Here is a 19,976-nt window from a genome sequence, read left to right as displayed (position 1 = left end):
AGTTTTTCCTCGCACTCACACGTAAGTATATAATCAAACCAGTTTGGGGGTTGCCCGGTGGGTGCCAAGACACAGACACAACCGCTGCTGTTCAAAGCCTTCCCACCTAGGTTTTTGTGGAGGTTTGAAGCTCAGGATCTCTTGAGAAGCACAGGAAGGGCTCTGGAGGAGCTGGGGGAGGCAGAGCTGGGCAAGGACATGCTGGGAGGGCAGGTGGTGCTCCCATCCCCATCTAACATACTTGTAAGTGGGGGAGCCTGGCAAAGGAGCCCCTCTTGCTGAAACACCAACCCCTAAACGTACCTGTTGCTACTTGTTCTTCACTCTCTTCTGTCTCTGCCGATATATTTCCTCTGTGAAAGGCCTGTGGTTGGGAGGATGAGAATTTGGGGAGAGAGAGGGCAGAGACACAAGAGAGGGGCAAAAGAAGGGGGAAAGAATTAACATAGAAGATACTGTGTGCGCTCCTTTGGGCCTAGAAACTCTACCCTTCACAAGCTGGCACAGCTTGACTGCTTCCGTGCCACGGCAATCCTCAGCTCAGTCTCTCTGGATGGTGGAGCAGCTCCAAGATGCTCTTACCCGGGATCATCCCTGCGCCGAGCACGCCGAGCAAATGGCTCAGCACATGCTCGGACTCTCCTTGCACAGAGGCTGACCTCGGCTCTCTTTGCTTCTCCTCCTCCCTTGCAAACACAAAAAATCTTTTGCTGCTGAAGTACAACTGCTGCTTCTGGGAACAATTCTGGGCCGCTCTGTTCTGGTCTTCCAGGCTATTGTGGCCCAAAATATCAGAGAAGCCCATCAAGGAAGTACAAAATGCAAGATCCACTTGCAGGGTCTCTTCACATGACACAATAAATCCTCTCACTGCCTTCCTTATTGTTCTTGTACAGACAGAAACAGGTACCCGACAGAAAGAAAGATCTCATTTTGGTAAAAATAAACAAATGCATAAATGTTCCTAGAACTCAGCAAATAGTTTCAGCGAGGAATCTGCCCATTATCCAAACAACTGAAAAACAATCCTCTGTTTCCTTTCTTCCCAGCTGAATTCATTAGAAAAAACCCTAATTCTGCAGTTCCCCGAAACCTCGGGAGTTAAAGCTGGTGGAAACAATTAGAAGCTCTCTGGTTTTGCAGAGCTACTCACCCCTCATACAGCATTGCGATTGTGTAGGAAATTGCCACTACAGCTGTCAGGAAAAGGCCAGCTGGGCTTGCATGCCTGTTTTGAAAAGAGAAGGAAAGGATCAGGTAAGTACACGGGCTTATGCAAGACCTGGTTTAGAAAGTGAAATGAGATGCCGGGCTCCAGGAGAGCGCTCTCTCGCTCATTAAACAGAAGCGAACAAAAGGCGTTTGGGTTCTTTTTTTAATTTAATGTTAACTGTCTTAGACAGATGTTACTTGGCAAAGACTCTTCCCCAGCCTACTTTGGAGACTTCTTTTAAGTCTGATCCCCGCACGTCTCTGCTAAGAGAGCTTCTGCTTTGATGCTAAATCCTGAGATTATAAGGCTGTTTAATAGCTAAGCAGCTGCTTACGTACGGCTGTGGCTGCGAGCCAGAGCTATAAGGGAAATGCCTGATGCGCACAGAAAGATGGGCCACCCAGGGCGCAGGAGACACCCGGCAGACGGAGCAGCGTATGGTTCCCTATACATTGGCTGAGCCATGGCAAGGCTGGGGATGGAACGGTCCATGTCTGCTCCCTGAAGGGCGGGTGCTGCACCAGAGGTGGGTGTGGGGAGGCTCAGTTCACATTTAAACCTGTTTCAAGATGTTTTAGAACAGGTTCTTTCTTCTCCATGAGGCCCAGCTGAATGCTGTCCTCCAGCAAGAGGTCATGAGGCACAGCACGGAGGACCGATGATGCCGATCTGTTATGGGCAGAGGTGCTCAAGGGCTGCAGATGCAACACGGAAGGCTGTTCCTTTTAGCACCGAGGGCAAAGAATGGGGACTAAAAATTCCCCATCATCTCCTGCTCTAAAGAGAGATGTCAACATTGGCTGCAAACCTGCACCACCCACATGGGGACACTTCTTCGATGCTTGGCCTCAAAGTGTCTGAAGGAGAGGCTGGAGGACGCAGAAAGGGCTTTGCTAAGGCTCCAGAATTTTACCTAGTGGGTTACAGTCCTCAAACCAGGTGCTGGGAGCCCCCCCCCCGGTGTGTAAATTCCCCCCGGTGAGAGCAGCCACACCAGCACCCATTCCCTGCTTGCTAACCCAGCACCCATGAGTTCCCAGCCTCATCTCCCCAGTGTGGCTTCATCTGGCTCCCCACAGGCACCAAGCACCCCAAACACCCCTTCTGCATCCTGTGCATCCAGCACAGGGCTGTATTGCCTGTAATTAGGACACTGCTGATTGCCTTTAATTGCTGGTCACAACTCAGCTCTGAGGGGGGCAGGAGCTGGCTGTCGGCAACAATAGTACTTATCTGGTCCTAGGTGAGGATAAAAATCTTATTGGGAAAACACGCCTTCAGAGGAAGGACATAACTACCTAAGCCTTGTACTGACTCGCCATCAGGTACTGTCTGGCCACACCAGTTCCTGGAGAGAAGCACAATAATCTTCACCTTTTCACTGTTTCCATTTTGCAATAAGTTGTTCCCTCATTAGGAAGCAATCGGGCAACTTTTCCTCTCCCAACCCCCTGCTATTACATTGCTTAGTCATGTCTCCTTCTTGATTCCTATCAGAGAGAACAAATTTGCATGATTGTTTGTTGACAGCAAGACCTCTAATTGCATCATTTGGCTGCAGCTCCAGCTCTGATTTACCCAGCCTGTTGCCATGAGTTAAAACACTTTCCTACCAGAAATACACAAAGCTGTCCCCAAACAGCTAACGCTCCATTTGTGTTTCGGGAGGAAGGAAGCTGCCTGATGCAGGTGATGAGAAGTGTTTGAGTTGTTTCTCCCATCTTACAAGCTTGACCTACTTATTGGGCAATGGCTTGAGTCGTAGCAGAGTTCATGATGAATCAGAAAGGAAGGTTTCATGGTCTTGGTGGGATTTTCTTGGGTAGGAAATCTGTCCATCTCCAACTCTTGCTGCAGCTCCCCATGGCTGTGGGTTGTTGTCTACAGGAGCAATGGTGTGGGCTCGCATCCTTCCCCACTGGCCTCGCTGGTCCCAAATGTTAGACATGGGGAAGCCACTTTGTCCTTTCCTCTTGGAGCTCCTGATTTCATGGCACCTGGTGGAGAGGGCAGTTTTGGGCCCTTCTGTACAAGACAGACATTGAGGGGCTGGAGCAAGTCCAGAGAAGGGGAATGGAGCTGGGGAAGAGGAGGCTGAGAGGAGACCACATCGCTCTCTGCAGTTCCCTGAAAAGAGGTTGTAGTGAGGTGGGTGCTGGTCTCTTCTCTCAAGTAACAAGTGGTAGAATGAGAAGAAATGGCCTCAAGTTGCACCAGGGCAGGTTTAGACTGGCTAAGGAAAATTTCTTTACCATAATAGTGGTGAAGCATTGGAAGAGGCTGCCCAGGGAAGTGAAGGAGTCTCCATCCCCCGAGGTGTTAAAAAACTGTGTAGATGTGGCACTCTGTGATATGCTTTAGTAGGCACGGTGCTGTTGGGCTGATGGTTGGACTGGATGAGCTTAGAGATCTTCTCCAACTTTAATGATTCTATGCCTTCTCCACCATCTTTGGTGGACACGCTTATTTTGGCTGCAGAGCCACCATCAGTTGAGCCAGGAATAGCTGCAAAAGCCTGCAAGGGAGGAAACGTCGGCTCTCGCCCCATGCGATGCTTTTAAGGTTGGCCTGGAGTCAGGAGGCAGGCTGTCTGGTGTGCTGCCAGGCTCGCTTACGTCATGTGGTATGTGCCCTTACAAAATAAAATGAATCAGTCCTTTGGGCTCTGAAGCCATGACATGGAGCATGACACACCACCGAGGGAGGAAAAATATGCTCTATGTTTTAGGCCTGTCCAAAATCAGAAAGCAGACACATTCTTCCAGCATCTCTCCTACTGCCTAGGAGCCAGGATGGTAGCTCTGGCCTCCAAAGGCAGAAACCTAACATCTTCTGAAAGCCCTGCGACCTCAGCACAATCTCAGAAGCGACCTGGGACCCCCCAAAACCTCAGCACTCTGGGAAAAGATCTCAGAGAAGACAAAGAGTCAAAATCACGGCGCAAAGGGTTGTGCAGAGATTCCCCAGGGCAGGCGGGTGCTGTACTGGTGCCACTATGTACAGCTCCAGCAATTTGTTAACAGCAATTATTTGTCATGCCTCACTGCCCTTTATGGTGGCAACCTTTTAACGAGAAAAAGGAGGCAATCCCACTATTGTCTCAGGCTGCTTCGAGCTGCTGTTGCCCAGGATTGCCCTGGAAGACCACACAACCTGTACCCGGTGCAAGGTTGCTCTCTCACAGGGGTGAAGAAGGGCTTTCTGTGACAGAAACAGCTCAGGAGGGTTCAGCTGGTTTTGTGGAGGTTCTAGGAAACAGTTTGATGCTGATCTTAAAGAAATAAAAACCTCCTATAATCCCCCCTGAAAAAATTCCTCGTCCTGCACTATTGGGGGGATGCTGCTGGTTGTCTCTGGTTGTTGTGCAGTATTGGGGGGTTCATCCTGCCCCACCTCTGTCCTGTCCTCCCAGCAATATCCAAGCTGCCATCGTGCCATCGGTCTGCCGGGAAGGCAAGTGGCCTTGTGCAACCAGCCCTGACAGCACCTGGGAGGGATTTCAAGTGCAGAACGAAGAGTAGCAAGGCTCAGTGGAGACAGGAGAGAAACCATCAGCTTTACATACAACCAGGGGTCAAAAAGTGCTGCTCATGTGGCTGAAAAAGTGAGCAGAATGTAGCAAAGCACTTCATTTTTTCCACTGAAGTAGAAGAGAGGTGGTCACACTCAGGAGCACGGTGCAAAATGCCTAGTGATGAAAGCCCACAATACTCTACAGGCTCCCAATGTAACACAGCCAGGGCTTTTTCTCCTGGGCAAATAAATAAAATGTGATATTAAATGAAACCCACATAAAAACTTGTTACACAGAATAGAGTCTATTGCTCATTTGCTGCTAAATTACAGCCTATTCATTTCCTCCTAAGCGGGCTATTAAGCTGTGTTGTATCACATGAGGAGTGTTTCGGAAGTGTTATCACTGTGCAGTGGGGGAAAGGGTTCGTTGGCTTGTTTTGCTTTATTCAGAAGTAATTACAGGGTCACACTGATTCCCGGTATCAGTGCCCTCGCCCTGCTGAGCAACACCCGGCGTGAATTCGGCCTTGACTGTTGTTTTTTCCACATGCAGAGCCTGCCAAGGACCTTATTCAGCCGCAGAGCATTTGCTGATGCTTCCTCTCCCCAGCACTTATTTATTTTTCTACAATTAATACTGGCAAGTCTTTTATGACAGCAAAAGATTTTACACGCACAAAAATAGTCAGGAAGTGAGAAGTCGGGGCACATTGCACTTTCCCTGATGTTTTTTTTTTGCTGCCTGCCATCACCAAGAGTTTCTTTGGCCCCTGATGCAGCCAAACACCTTACGCCCTGCTGAGCGCAGACCCTACAAGCGGCACTGTTTGCAAGGGCACATACTCACATGAGGGACCAGCCCAGGTAGACGGCCGTGCTGCCCCAGTACATGGGATTATCCAGGATGCTGAAGGGGAAACTGGTCACTTTTGCCTCCATCAGGATGCCAAAGTAATCACCTACGGAACAAACAGAGGGTTTCTGGTGAGGGTCCATGAAGCTGGGAGTCATAGATGGCCTTGGCACATTGATACCCTCCCTGTAGCATGAGGCAACCCTGCCAGGGACACAGATTGAAGGTGAATAAGAGCTTTCACCGCTGACTTCCAGGCTGAAATAGGTTTGGCTGTTTACTCCATGTCTATCAGCTTTTCCGGGAATGGCTCTTTGCCCATAAGGAAGGTTTGTGCACTGCAATGAGGCTACGGCAGCCACGTCCCTCGTTGGGAAGCAGTTCTCGAGGTCTCAATTGGCTGATTCTGGCTTTCTCATTCGAAAACTGCTCATCGGATGCCACTTGACAAAGAAGCAAGCGCATAGGATCACATCCATTTAATGGGGAAATAAGCCCGGTGCCCTGTAATGGCGTTTTGAGATGTTATAATCACGACTGCCACCACCAAATGCCCTCATTCACTGTCACCCTTATCTCACGGTTCAGAGAATTTCTCAGAATTTCAGGAAATAGCACCTCTGCCTACAAAACACTCAATTATTGACATGATGATGATGATAATAGGTGATTGTCATCTGTAACGAGGAAAGCTTTCAGAACTGTCAGCATCCAACCAGCTTCCAATCTACCATGGAGTAATCTTTCCACCCTCCTGAAAGGAGCCTCAAAGAGAAATGTCAAGCAAGGAGATGCTGTGCAGCTTGCAAGCGGCATTTCAAGGGGGAGAAGGGGCCAGGATGCCGAGTTCTGATTTCTGCTGCTCTTATAAACCAGAACACAAAGCCCCACAAGGATTTTGCTCCGTGTCCTCTGTATGAGACTCAGCATCAGTCAACAAGGAGCAGTGCCAGTCCATCAGCTCAGGGAGCTGCCACAGCCCTGGGTCGTGTTTCCAGCTTTGCTGCCAGCCCGTTCCCTGACCTTGGGCAAGTCTCCTCCATCCCTCCCAGTGCTATTGTGCACTGATCATAATATCAGTCTTTCTTATAGCGCTGAGGGTGGTGAGGATTAATGTATGGTGAGAAAGTGCTTGGAAATCCAGATAAAAAGCATTACGAGAGTGCAAACTATTCAAGGTTATTATTATTACCTGAATCGTAATGTAATTTCTTTGACCTCACATGGTGCAAAAACATTTATTTCTAGGGATAAACAGCGCCTGCCCAATTAGACAATGCTTTTGGGCTTTAACTACAGGCCACTAAGTGAGATAATTGCCTGGTATTCATAATATATGTTCTCGCAGTTACTTGGCAATGCATCTCTGAGATTGTTCTGGCAGAAAGAACACATCACCCCCTGCTACAGACCATTTCTATGCCTTCTTATGTGTCAAAATGCTTCATTATACTCTGCACGCCCTCGCCTTTCGGCTGAACACCTCGCTCCCCCAGCAGCGCTGGCACTGGGAAGGTTCACACAAAGCCCTGGCTCCATGCAGCTGGTAGGGGTTTATTTTTGCCCAGCATCAGTGGGGCTTTGGGACCCTCTAGGTAGGTTCCCTGCAAGCCGAGGCACACAACGGCCAGGGGAGCAGGCAGCTCCCCCAGGACAAAAGCTTTTGCAATGTAATCCCTGCCTCTAAACCCACACAGTTAAATTAAGATGACCACCAAAGAGCATCTGCAATATTTTTCTATCCAGGCAGGTGCTAAGGGAAAGGACCATGCCATCAGCTTGCACAGCATCAGCCTGGACATCTCCTTTGCCTTCATTAAGCCCTCAAATCAGGAATCAGCTCCTCATCAGGCTGGGGGCCTTTGGCATTTAGTTTTTGCTGGAAGTCAGTGCAACCATCTCACTGCACAGGGCAGAAACTTCGGATTGTGGCAGCAAAAAGCCATTTGAGGCACCCCACAAAGGTCTCCCATGGTCCCTGGAGCCCAACCTGGACTGAAGCACCACCTCTGCTCCTCCCTGGAGAGCCACCGGCTTCACCATAGCCCAGTAACAGACTTCAGTCAAGTCAGATTTACTTGAAATCTTGGTCAGCGCTAGGAGGAACCGTGCTGGGGTGTGAGACAGATGGGCTCAGACAGGCAGAGCTGCCTCTTGGTGCCCACAGCCTCTGGGAAGCAAAACCCTGGTTACTCCTTTCATGGGGAAACAGGACAAATGGTGAAATGGATGGTGCTGAACTGATGCCCGAATCCCTGCGAGGGCACGGTGCAGAGACAGGGCACTGGGAGGAGGCTCTGGGGCAGGGGGCCACATCCAGCCGCTGCAAACAGAGGCGGAGGTCGGTGCTGCTGTACAGGAGGTGGAGTGGCACAGAAAGGCTTGCTGCAGCAAGGTGACTCACACAGCTCCTGCTGCACCGTTTAGCCCACACTTAAAAGACAAAGTGCTCTGCAGCCGCTCCAAAGCTTAAATGTGCCAGCAGAATCTAACGGGCAGCCTTGATGCAGTCTCTTTGCCCTGCCTGCTGCAGCAAAACCCAAAAGGGAAGGGTCAAATGCTGGTCCAGTCAGGTTTTGAGGTGTTTTGTCATCAAGAGGCTCTCTCAAAACTTCCCTTGAGCTCAGATACTGACTCTGAGAAGAAGCTGGATGTCCCCTTCTTGACAAAGCGGTGCAGCTCTTTGCTACCTGCAGTCAGAAGCGCTGTCAGTGCTGGGGACCCTGCCTGTCCCTTAGGACCAGAACATCACTAGACCCCTGCACGCAGGAGGACATTGGAAGTACCAGTCCCAAGTGAGTCCTGAGCAAGGTAACATTCCACATGATATCCTCAGAGACCTGCAGATCCCTTGTGTTCCCCATGAGTGCATAAGGAACCACACTAAACAGGATCTCCATTAAGAGTTTGCTGACCTGGACTTGTGGGGGCTTGCATGCTCAGGAGCAGCTACTAGTCCAAGGATGGATGATCCGCAGGGCTCCAGCTGGGCCATGTCTCTGTGGCACATAGGTCCTGAGCCAGTCCAGCTGCACCAGCACATGTTCTTGGCATCTTCCCACCCTGACTCCTCTCTACCCCAGCATCCATCAAGCCCCAACAAGCAGAGCGAGCTGACCTTACTCCCTGCTGCATCACACAAGGTTCAGAGCCATGCAGACTCAATGCGATCCACTGGTGGCAGGGAGATCCTCCACTGGCAGAGAGGATGGAGCAGAAGTGCCCGATGTGGGCCACTAATGCCTACCTCTGTCAGTCCCCAGGGATAAAAGAACCACCAGCTGTGGAGAGCAGTGAGGGATGGGACCACTCTCACCACTTATGCTGAGCCTGACTCACTTGTTTGCTTTTCCCAGCAGTTCCTGTCCAGTGGATCCTCCTGAATGGATGAATCAGGCTTTACGTAAACAACCCCAGACCTGGCTGAACTTCAGGAGCATTCAAGCAGCTCTCGCTGTTGGGTACTCCTGGGTCCAGCCTCCCTGGATGTGTCTCCACAGGGACAGCATCCCTCCTGGGGGGAATAGGTGAATTTGGAGGATGCCAGTGCCTGGTAGCTGGGGGCTGGGGGTGTAACATGGGGCCAGGAGTGGGGCTGCACAGATGAAAGGTTATGGTACACCTTCAGGAGTGCTGAGCTCTATTTCTGACGGCAGGATCTTGGGCAACTCAACACATTTCTTTGCAACTCCACTTGAAACCAGGAAGGCTTATTACCTCCCTCTCTCCTTCCTGGCGACGCTGCAGGAGTTAATTGAATTTGGTTTGTAAAGCACTTGCAAAAGCACAGCCTAAACGCAGTGTCAGAGCTGGGGCTGTGATTGTTTCAGCCAGCGGGAGCTGCCCCTTTCCTTAGATATTTATTGTTCCTGTCTCTATTTTATTTTTATGAATTCCACACATACTGGCATGTTTTTAAAGTCAACAAAGCTAATAGAATTAGTCTCTAAATGTGAAAGCAGGCACAGTGGAAAATGCCTTCTGCCATAAAGCGGCAGATAAAAGAATCTGTCAACGAGGGTCAGGTTTATTGCAGAGGGAAAGTGAATGAGATCTTGCCTCGACGCATGTGTCGAGCAGGCGGGGGCTCAGAGCAAGGCTGCCAGACAGCTCACGCCCGCAGCGCCGGAGCCGACCTGCTCGCGGGGTCTGCACATGGGGTCCCTTTTCTGGAGGGTGTTTGGACTGTCAGATTATCAGCTGCTTTCTCTCAGGCTTGACACTGAAGGTGACAGGACTCGCTACGTAACATCACTGCACGATCTTCTCTGCACGAGGTAATGGCATGGGTAGATCTACCACGCTTTAGTATCATAAAGCTAAGAGCAAATCGAACAGCCCTGAAGACAAGGAGATGATCACAGCCTCTGCCCTAGCAAAAGAACCCTGCAAGGATTAAATGCACTTTCTGGTTAAACTGTTCAATTTTTAGTGCTTACCTAGGAATGTTCCAGTGAATCCTAGTGCTAAGAAGCTGGAGATGACAAACAAGGTCCCTACAGCCAAGATGGCAAAGCCTGAGTAATAGGCCCAGTGGCAGTCCAAGCTCTCCAGCTTCGGCTGGCTCTTCATGGCTTCTGTGAAGCTGTCAGAGAGACAACAAGGGCTGTTAATAGTGATAACTCATTACCAAAATTACCCACCAGGGAGACATGGAGCTTTGGGAGAGGATGCTGCTGAGGAGGATTCTTCACTGGGTCCCTTCTTCCACCTGGACCTACTCAACCTCCCAATGAGAGAAGCAAGGAACCAAAGCCTTGTGAGCAGCCAGGGCTTGACCTGGGGCATCTATTTCTACTCGCAACCCTTGCTCACCAACCCCACTGAACTGCAATAGAAAAGGCTTTGCCACCAAACCTCACATTTCATCATGAGTGCGAGCTCTGGGAAAGACGCCCTTCCAAACGCTGGAGGTTGCGATGCCTCAGCACAAGACTTGAAGGGTTGGGAACAATTGGCTGGGTTACCTCACGCTCCCACCCCCGTTCCTCTCCATCAAAATATTTTGCAGCGTTCATGTGTTACCCACGTGCCCAGGAGTGATTCACGGCAGAAGCCTGACAGTCAGGGGGAGGACTGGAATGGCAAAGGGAAAATACTAGAGATGTGTATTTTCAAGTGAGAACACAGCTTCTCATCTCCAGCCTTGTTCAGACACGTCAGGTCTGACCTTCCAAATACTCATTTCTGAGTGGAATAATTGTGACCCCCTCCCACCCCTTCAGCCCCTGAACTTTGCCCGAAGCAGGGCTTGGAAGGCTCAGCATCTCACAAAGATCTGACACAACCGCATGCCTACAAAGGAGACAATGTGATTAAAAAAACACCCATTAATAATAGTGAGAGGAGATAACAGACCTGCAGAGCCATACACAGTGTTTCTCTACATGTTGCTGACACATGAGATAGGAAACTTTGAGCCTTTTTTTAACGAGCACCCTGGAGGCTGAAATGCAAGTGGAAAAACAGGTCTCCTGTGCCTCCAGCCACCACTGCTGCCAGGGCCAAGCCACAAGAGCTGCTCCTGGGCTCCTCAGCTGGAAAATACTTCCATGACGTTACCTGCAGAGCTTGGGATAGGTTTTTTTCCCCCCTGATGTTCAGCTTCCTCAATCCCTGCAAACCTCTGGATTTTCTCTGTTGCCTAAATGAAAACTGAGAGAGACAATCCTGCCTGCCTGGCTGATGGACAAGCAGCTGGAAACACCTTTGGAAGGCTCGAACACAAGACAGCATGAGTAAATGCACCAAGCAGAGTCCAGGATGATATTTAAACTCCACGGCTTAGGGCCCTGGAGATATATTTATTCCTTGGAGCCCGTTCCTACTAGGTTTTCTGCTCTTTGGGAGTTTTAAAGACCCAGAGCAAGCCATTTAATCTTCGCTTTGGACTGGAGCAGGGAAACAAAACACAGAATAAATGTAATGCTCTTGGGAGTGAGCACGAACACAGCATCTTGCTGATTTATACTCTCTTCCCCATGCTGGAAATCACAGGGAAATTCTTTTCTCCAGGGAGCCAAGCGCAGCCAGAGGAATGAAAGTTTGGCCCCTGGTGATGTAAGTCACCCGTCCAGCGCCCGGCACATCTCCCTGTGCTCATCAGGCTCACATTCATTTAGCTCAAAATCAGCGCTGATGGGAACACACAAACGCAGCTGCACCGTGAAGCAGCAGCAGCTGCACAAGCCTTTGCATCACCTCCCTGCTGTTTATTTTGAAATGACACAAATGTCCTCTATAAGGAAGCCCAAATCCGCACCCCTGCTACCAGCGCTGCCTGGGTTTGGGTGGAAAGTGATGTCCCTGGAGGGATATGCACATCTGCCTGAGCAATCCTGGCCTGGTCGTGCTCTTGAAGCACAGCGTGACATCCCCGGGGATGCTCTGGAGCTCTTGACTCCCACAGAGGAAGATGCTAACACCTTTTCACTGTGCTCAGGGGTTTGACTCTGCATTCAGCCAGGACCCCTACACAGCACACCAGTGCTAGGAAGGCATTTTCCAGCAATTAAAGCTGCTGAGCATCCCTGGCGAGGCAGGTCTGGGAGACCAGCACCGAGCTGGGGCCCACCGGGATCCCAGCGCCCAGCAAAGAAAGTGCAGAGTAGAGAGAGGTACAACTGGAGCACAGCATTCAGAGCCTGCTTCTCACACTGGATGAGATGGATTTATGCTGTCTTACATTCTTGAGGCTCCTCTATCCCATGCTAGTGTCCTGACTTGGCCTCGGAGCAGAACAAAGGTGGCTTCAGGAGTGCAAACTGGATGATTACGAATCAGCCTCAGAGGTTTTGCAACCAGCACGTGACGTGGTTTGTTTCGGCGAAGCAGGCTCCCCTGCTCCAGATGATCCCAGCCTTCCCTTTCACGGTCGGCTAGGCCTGCATTAGTTACCCTCATCGGCATGTCTTCCTCAGTCCCCTGCCATTTGCCTTGCAGCTAGAGACGGAGGTGTTTGCACCGAGATAATGGACTGCCTTTCCCTCTAGTAATGTTTTATATCTTCCTAAACACACTCTCTATTTGCATTAAACATGATACGCACAAGAGTTTTCAGAATTGGTAAATAAACCTTTTAAGCATTTATGATGCCGGGCCATGACAAGCAGCACCGAGTCGTCAATTATTCTGGCATCCACGTCTGCTCCTTGCAGGCAAGGGAGTCTCACAGCACCCTCGCTGGCAGGGGGAGGACAAGGTGTTGGCCATCTCCCTTGCTAGAGGAGCGAGGCACGCAGCCGATTTGTCACTAAACCAGTCCCTTTCACCACGTGCCTCTGAGTCACGTTTGTTAGAGCATTTATTTCTGGCTGCACGACAAGGCAGCGGCTCAGCTCAGCACCCAAGAGGACATCAATTACAGCTACGCTTTGTCCCAGTACCTGGAAATGCTTCGTGTGCCGAGCAGAGCGATTGCCATGGTGAAGAGCATCCCTCTAACCAGCGCAGGGGAGGGGTTGGGTGGGCTGCAACCTACTTTAATCACAGACCCAGCTGTTATCATAAGGACATCTGGCATCGAGGGGGGACCTGGAAGGTACCCCTAGCTTTAGCAAGTGGAAATGGGGCTTCCCCTGACATCTCCCCACACTTGTCGGCATGAAGCATGACACCGGAGGCACTCCATCTCCATCCCAGTGGGGAAAACCCCAAATCCATCAGCTCCGTTGTGGCCAAATTGGCAGATTTAGCCAATTCCTGGCAGGGTAGGATCAGCCGTGGTGGCTGCAGCTGGGCTGCAAAACTGCTGCAGGGCTTCACATGGGGAAGTCACGGCAGCAGGCATTGTTTGGCCCATCCTTCCCAAATCAGAGGGGTGCTTGCTCAGACACCCCACTGGTCCTGCACGTGTGCCACTGTTTTGTGGCAATCCTAGAATGATTTGGGTTAGTGGGAACCTTTAAAACCTGTCCAATCGAACCCCTTGGAAATAAACAGGGACATCTTCAACTCAATCAGGTTGCTCAGAGCTCCATCCAACCAGACCTTGAGTATTCCCAGGGATGGGGCTCATACCACCTCTCTAGGCCACCTGGGCCAGTGTTCCACCACCCTCATTGGAAAAAATGTCTTCCTTATATCTAGTCTGAATCTCCATTCTTTTAGTTTACCACAAAATAAACCACACAAACCGGAAAAACAATCAAAATGGCACTGAAGCCTGGGGCCAGAGATGTCTCATGGGTGGGTTTTTGCCAGAAGAAAGTGGGAATGAGGGAAGTTGGCTGCAGGTCCTTTCAGCGGGACGCGAGAGGACGTGCAGCCAGGATTGCAGAAACGGGCACTGATTTATTTAACCAGAGAATGGTGATTGTGACACCAGGAAACTTACCACACTTGCAGCCCTAAATACATCTCCAAATGCTGCACGCAGCAAGAAGCAAACCTGGAAACACTGTATGAAGAGAGAAGCCGAGTTTTTTCGGTCTCTGGGGCTCTCTCTCAGCGGCCCACAGTGAACATATTTTGCAATCCCTTTCCCACAAAGGAGGGCAAAGACCTCCTACAGCAAACTGGGTCACTGCTAGGAACAGCCCAGCAGTGTTCCCTTTGCCTAATCCCCAAAATCAGCCTGGAAACTGGGGCTGGTAAATGCAATTGGGGCAAAATTGGGCCAGGGACTGGCAGGCAGCAAGGAAGTAGCGGTGGTGCAGGCAGCCAGGGTTTCAGACGCAGCAGCAGCTGCTGCAAGGTTCTGCATTCACCATGCAGGGCATCAATCCATCCCCCTCGTGCCTGAGATTTTGTTTCTTTTGGCAAAAGGAGGCAACAGGGGTAAAACCATCCGGAGGTGCCCAGACGCACAAACTGCAACAAAAGATCTTGTTGATTTGAAAAAAACACCCCAAACAGCACTAAAATCATCCCGCTGATACTACCGGCAATTGTCAGCCCGGTCATCATCTTCACAGCTTCTTTTGCCAATAATGACTTTTCTTTCCTGACAGCACCCGTGTGCGTGTTATTTAGGTCAGCTGAGGGCTGCAGCAGCTTCTGCCCACAACTCGCATCTTGGCTTCCCAGCTCCATCCAACAGATGCCTGGCAGCCGTGAGCAGGAGGTGTTGTTGGTCACCTGGGGCTTTTCCTGGACAGCCAGAGATTGCTGGCAATGTGGCTTGGAGGCGACATCGGCTCCTTCAGGCCACATTCGATTCCCATCATCGAACTTGGTCATTTCTGCACCAAAGGCCACGCAGTACTCAGATCGATGCCCTTCACACCATGCTCATTCATGGTACCAGCTCACAAAATTAAATAGCTCTGAGTATAAAGGCGAGAGGTTCTACCAGGCAATGACAAACAACCCTTCCCCTGTGCAAAATCCCATCTGGCAGACTTGTTTTCTTGGAAGCAGCAGCTCCAAGCGAGAAGCCTATCCATGCAAGAGGCAATACCCAGAGGGTGGCACTGACAGAGGACTTGATGACAGCCAGAAGTGTGGCACCCAGCGAGCACATTGCCAAAGGCACTGCCCTTCATCTGTAGGGCTCTGGTGCCATCACAGCCCTTGGCACCCCAAGACCTTTGCATCTACAAACTCCCCCAGTTCAGGGTGTGCACATTGGTGTTGCCTTTACAGCTCAGACAAACCTCCCAAGATCCTCATGGTGGGATCTTCTCATACTCTCTGCGTACAAGCCCACCTGCCTACGCTTGCCTTGAGATGGGGAGTTTACCAGGATGTGAAAAAGGGTGTGCAGGAGGGCTCAGAGGCAGCACCAGCAGCTGATTCAAGAGCTGACGCAGGGAACGATATCAACAACGTGGTAAGGCAGGAAGGAGAGCGCAACACTGGATGCAAATCTGGAGGACAATGAAGGTTGTCACGTCCCATGTCACACAGACAGCATTCAAACTGCTGCGGGAGCACACGCAGGGCAGGTAGTTCAAAAGTTCAGGAATTGTTTTCACAGATAAGAGCCACAGTGATGGAAGTTCCCTGCTTTTTGCAGAAAGAGCATGGCTGTAATGAAAATAATCATTGCACCAAAGCAATTAAGGATGCTTGTCTTGTGCAGTTGACTAAGCAGGTCTCCCCTGGTCACAGGTCATTCTGGATTGCTTCTCAGAAACAAGGCAAGGCTGATAACGAAGCTCAGAGCTGAGAAGCACCTAATTGCTTAATTGAGCACAAAACATTCCTCTTTTTACACCCTAGGTATCCCTTCGTAGCACAGCTTGCATGAAAGCATCACAACACTGAACAGCAGACAGGACCATGGCAGAGACCCCAGCGTGGAGTGGGCAGTTGAAGCAGCCTCAGAGCCCAGCTCCAGGGTGCTTTTAGCCACAAGTGCCAACCCATCTGCAAAGTTTGTCTGCTCTGCCCTCCCCTCCTCCACCCCCAGCTTGGAGCCTTTCAAAAATTCAGCTACAAAAAGGAAGCAGGTTTTTAAAAACAAAAAAAGAGACACCCTGTGGGCTCCTCAATCGCTCTCTGGCAGCTCCCACCCACATAAAAAGTCCCTAAAGCATGCAGAGAGGAGGTTTAAAGGCTGGGTTACAGCACTGGGGGTGGAGGGACCACCCGAGGCTGCCTTTACGCTCGCTATCAGCAGCCAGCTTTGCTCTGCACAACCAACTCCAACCGCCGCACGCAGCTGAAGTGCGAGGCACAGTCTGCGCTTTGCAGGCTGGATTGCCTCCGCAGGGCTGAGGAGCGGAAAACCTGCTTTCATCAGTGCGCTCGAGTACGAGTGACTCAGAATATAAAATAAAGGGAAAAGCAAAACAACAAGAGCAGTGAGACTCATTCCTCCTAGCATCATTGGCCACTGAGACAGCAGCGCCTGTGTCACGCAACTCGTGAGTCCTTCTCTGGCCAGTGGAGCCCTGGGTTAGGAGTGGGCTGATATCTCCATGCAAGGAAGGACAGGCTGAGTCCCTCCCAAATGGCACAACCTCTCCAGGCCTGAGCAATAAGCCTCAGGAGACCCAGAGAGCTCGCTGAGCTGTTTCTAATTCATAGATTAGAATCACAGAATGGTTTGGGTTGGAAGTGACCTTAAAGCCCATCCAGTTCTACCACCTGTCGTGGGCAGGAACGCCTCCCACTGTCCCAGGTTGCTCCAAGCCCCATCCAACCTGGCCTTGAACACCTCCAGGGATGGGGCAGCCACTACTTCCCTGGGCAACCTGGGCCAGGGCCTCACTACCCTCAGAGTAAGTAATTTCTTCCCCCTATCTCATCTAAATCTCCCATTTTTCAGCTTAAATCTACCTTTTTCAGCTTCTTCATCCTATACCTTCACTCAAGAGCCCCTCCCCAGATTTTCTGTTGCCCCTTTCAGTACTGGAGGTGCATTTCAGGGCATCTCCATCAGCTGCTGCTCTGATGACCTCCCTGAAACCATCCCATCATTCCCACAATTAAGGACTTGCCTTGCTTGAACAGCCTTCAAAGCCTGCTAACCATCACTCAGGCCAACCACAGTGCCAAGGACAGGCAAGGGAATAACCCAATCATGTTGAAACACCTGGGTAAAATAAAATGCACACTGCAATCATCTGAAATGGCCTTGGCCCATCAGGTGGGCAGGCAATCACGGTTTGCTAGCGTCTCATCTGTGTTCCGCTGAGCATGAGCTGCTCTAAATTCTAAGGACCTGCTCCAAAAACAAGGTCCAAGTGGGGCTTTTTTAGCCCCATGGGTTGACCTTTCTTGTCTCCTTCAGGACACGACTCATGGGCTGTGCAGGCTGAGCTGCCTCTGATGAACCCTACAGCACTCACAAATTCATCACGCAAAGCAGAGCCAGCAATGCCAGCCCTGGCAGGACACGGAGGGGTCTGCAGGGGGAAAGTGTGATGTAGCGCTGGGACAGTTGAGGTCCCTTTGGCTCTCCCAGCGGTTCCCCACCAGTGCCTCGCTGTGACCCAGCGAGCCTCACTGACCCAGCAGCCAGCAGGACCACTGGGAACAAAGCCTGTCCCTCCATCAGCTGTGCTTTTAATTAAAGGCAGCACAAGCCTTTGCATTGCTTCTTAGACAACAAGCGGCAATGTCATCTGTGCAAGAGACTGCCGAGACATTCCCCAGCGAAATCCAAGCCCGCTGTGTTGCCGAGACATCGGCAGAACACACACATGCCCTCTGCATTGCTGGCGTTCAATTACAGCCCCACTCATTGCAAGCTTTCTTACATTTTCTGCAATCATCAGTAGCTGGGACAAACACAGAAGGGCAAGGGCAGGACTCACTGTTGCTTCCAGGAAGGCAACGCTCTTAAATACATGTGCAAATTCCAACCTGAGATCTCTTCGCCTGGGAAGTTACCCAAAGTACTAAAGAACCCATTAGCTCTGACCCTGGCATAATCGAATCTGGGAATTTATTAAGAGAGTCTGTCTCTCCTAAACAGCGTCGAGGATAAAGCCTACCAGATTGCAGATAAATTGCTGGCATTGAGGAAATCTTCTGCAGTGAACCTCTCTGCTGCATTCAGGACGCCAAAGGACGTATTTCCATGGTGGATGGTGCATCAGTCACACAAGCTATTACCAGGCACAGATAGTAGTTAAAGAGATTGCAGATAAGGGTTTAAAGAGGCTGCTTGCTAAGTGCACAGATAATCCCGCTCTTCTACACAGGAAACTGGGGCTTCTTAAAAACAGGTTTAATTTTCTCTTAAAACGATAAACAAAATGTAAGAACTCTGCTGTTACATCTGATCCATCGTGTGCAAACAGCCCTGCCATCACCTGGGCTGCTTGCAAGGCAGACAAACCACCCCAGAGAGCGGAGCAAGGAAACCTGCAACACCCAACGACTGTCGACACTGATGGTTTTGGCCACGCTGCTGCATCCCTTGTCTTTATTACAAATCCTGGAATAAATCTGCTCCTGGCTGAATGTATCCAGCCACATAAAAGCTGGGGTTAGAGCCAGCGCTGCAGAACAAATTTCAGTCCTTCCCCAACCCTGCAGGGGCATTTCTTTGCATCAATACATAGCAGTAGGGTTGGTTCCTTACCAATGGCTTCGCACACAGTTAAGCATCAGGATAACGGCGCCCAGGGAGTAGCAGGCAGCACGTGGAGAGCCAAAGACTCGGCTGAGTGCTCGCGTTTTGTGCTCCCATCTGGCTACCTGAAGAGACAACAGAAAACAAAGCGGGTGGTTGGAGGTGCCTAGGCTCACGCTGTGCCAAGAGTATGAATCCCACGGCCTCGGCCCCACGCGAAGGGACTCACCATCTGCATGGCTTTGTGCAAGGAGGAAACAGAGGCCACTGATGGGACATGGCTTAGACCAAGCACCTCCTGCCCAGAGCAGCCCCTGCTAGTGCTCGCGTTGCTCATGTCCTTGCATAACAGCAAGCTTATAGCACCGAGGCACAGGCTGATGGAAGAAACCAAACACCCTACACATCAGTTTTGGGGAACGTATGGCTTGGATAACACATCTCTAGCAAGGCTGAGAGCATTGTTAAGACTGTCCCCAGGCCACCAAAGCCAACAGCCTCCTGCCACAGAGCTTAGTATTCTTCTCCCAGTAGGAAAACAGATCCCTGAGTAGGAAATGGACCACCTAGCTCTCCTTTTCTGGGCTCTGTCATCTCCTACCTCCAACCTTAGGGATCTTACCTGGCAGGAACAGCCCCTCCTTGTGCACATCCAGAAAAGGTCTCAAGTGCTTCCCCATGCCCACATTTAGAAGTTTTCAAGTGCCTCTCCAAGCTCAGCCCCAGCCAAGACCTGCCAGATTTGCCTGGAGAGCTGCTTCCACTTGTCCAGGCTGAACCAGCAGGCCTTCATTAGTGCTTATAGTCATTAAGGGCTCAGCTGCACTCCTCCCCCATGCCTGCAATCCAAGCAGCCCACCAGTGACAGCCCAGGACTCACACGTACGCAAGCAGCATCTCTGGGGAGGCATTAGCATCCTTTACAGGATGCTTTTCTCTAGCTGCAGTTTCTCTAGCTCCCTGTTCAACAGATGCTGATAGGCCCCTTCCCCAAACGCCTCGCAGCTGACGAGGTGCCCTCTCACCCCGGGCGGCTGCAGCACGCAGGGGGCTGAAGCTGCTCCCAAAACCTGCAGGACTGGATCCACCCCCCAGTCACCAAATCCAGGACCTTCACTCCCAAGCTGATGAAAATCTTTTCAGCTACTCTTGTTTTCTACCTCTCCTGTATCCCTTGGGAAGCCGTCGCTGTATTTATCACCCCTCTTTTAGGCTCTGTTTTTCAGGCACCAAGCCTTGGGTTTGGATCAGACCCTCAATTCAAGCCAAGCAGAGCGCATCTGGGCAGTGAAGCGGGAGGTGGGAGTCAGCAGAACATCTCGGCAGCAATTTGCCTCTCAGACACGGCTGGCACTTCATTAGCTTCAAATGCACTTCCCTCTCTCGCACAGAGCCTGGGCAGCTTCTGGGGGGCACCTGCAAGA

The 19,976-nt window shown here is 50.9% G+C and overlaps 1 protein-coding gene across 3 annotated transcripts in view; it reads right to left on the bottom strand.

The window, feature by feature from the left end:
* Positions 1-19,976, bottom strand: part of PEMT (phosphatidylethanolamine N-methyltransferase) — a 46,737-nt gene that overhangs the window by 1,832 nt on the left and 24,929 nt on the right. For all 3 annotated transcript variants that reach the window (XM_054080631.1, XM_054080630.1, XM_054080629.1), the window contains exons 3-7: positions 18,562-18,677; positions 10,022-10,167; positions 5,577-5,688; positions 1,154-1,228; positions 304-364 (exon numbers count right to left, since the gene is read on the bottom strand). In XM_054080631.1, coding sequence (XP_053936606.1) covers positions 310-364; positions 1,154-1,228; positions 5,577-5,688; positions 10,022-10,167; positions 18,562-18,677 — 504 coding nt within the window. In that variant the 3' untranslated portion in view covers positions 304-309. The remainder of the gene's footprint in view (positions 1-303; positions 365-1,153; positions 1,229-5,576; positions 5,689-10,021; positions 10,168-18,561; positions 18,678-19,976) is intronic.

This window comes from Cuculus canorus, chromosome 15, assembly GCF_017976375.1.
Source record: "Cuculus canorus isolate bCucCan1 chromosome 15, bCucCan1.pri, whole genome shotgun sequence".
Taxonomy (NCBI): domain Eukaryota; kingdom Metazoa; phylum Chordata; class Aves; order Cuculiformes; family Cuculidae; genus Cuculus; species Cuculus canorus.
Note: the sequence above shows the minus strand (reverse complement) of the source record. Positions and strands in the feature narration are given on the sequence as shown.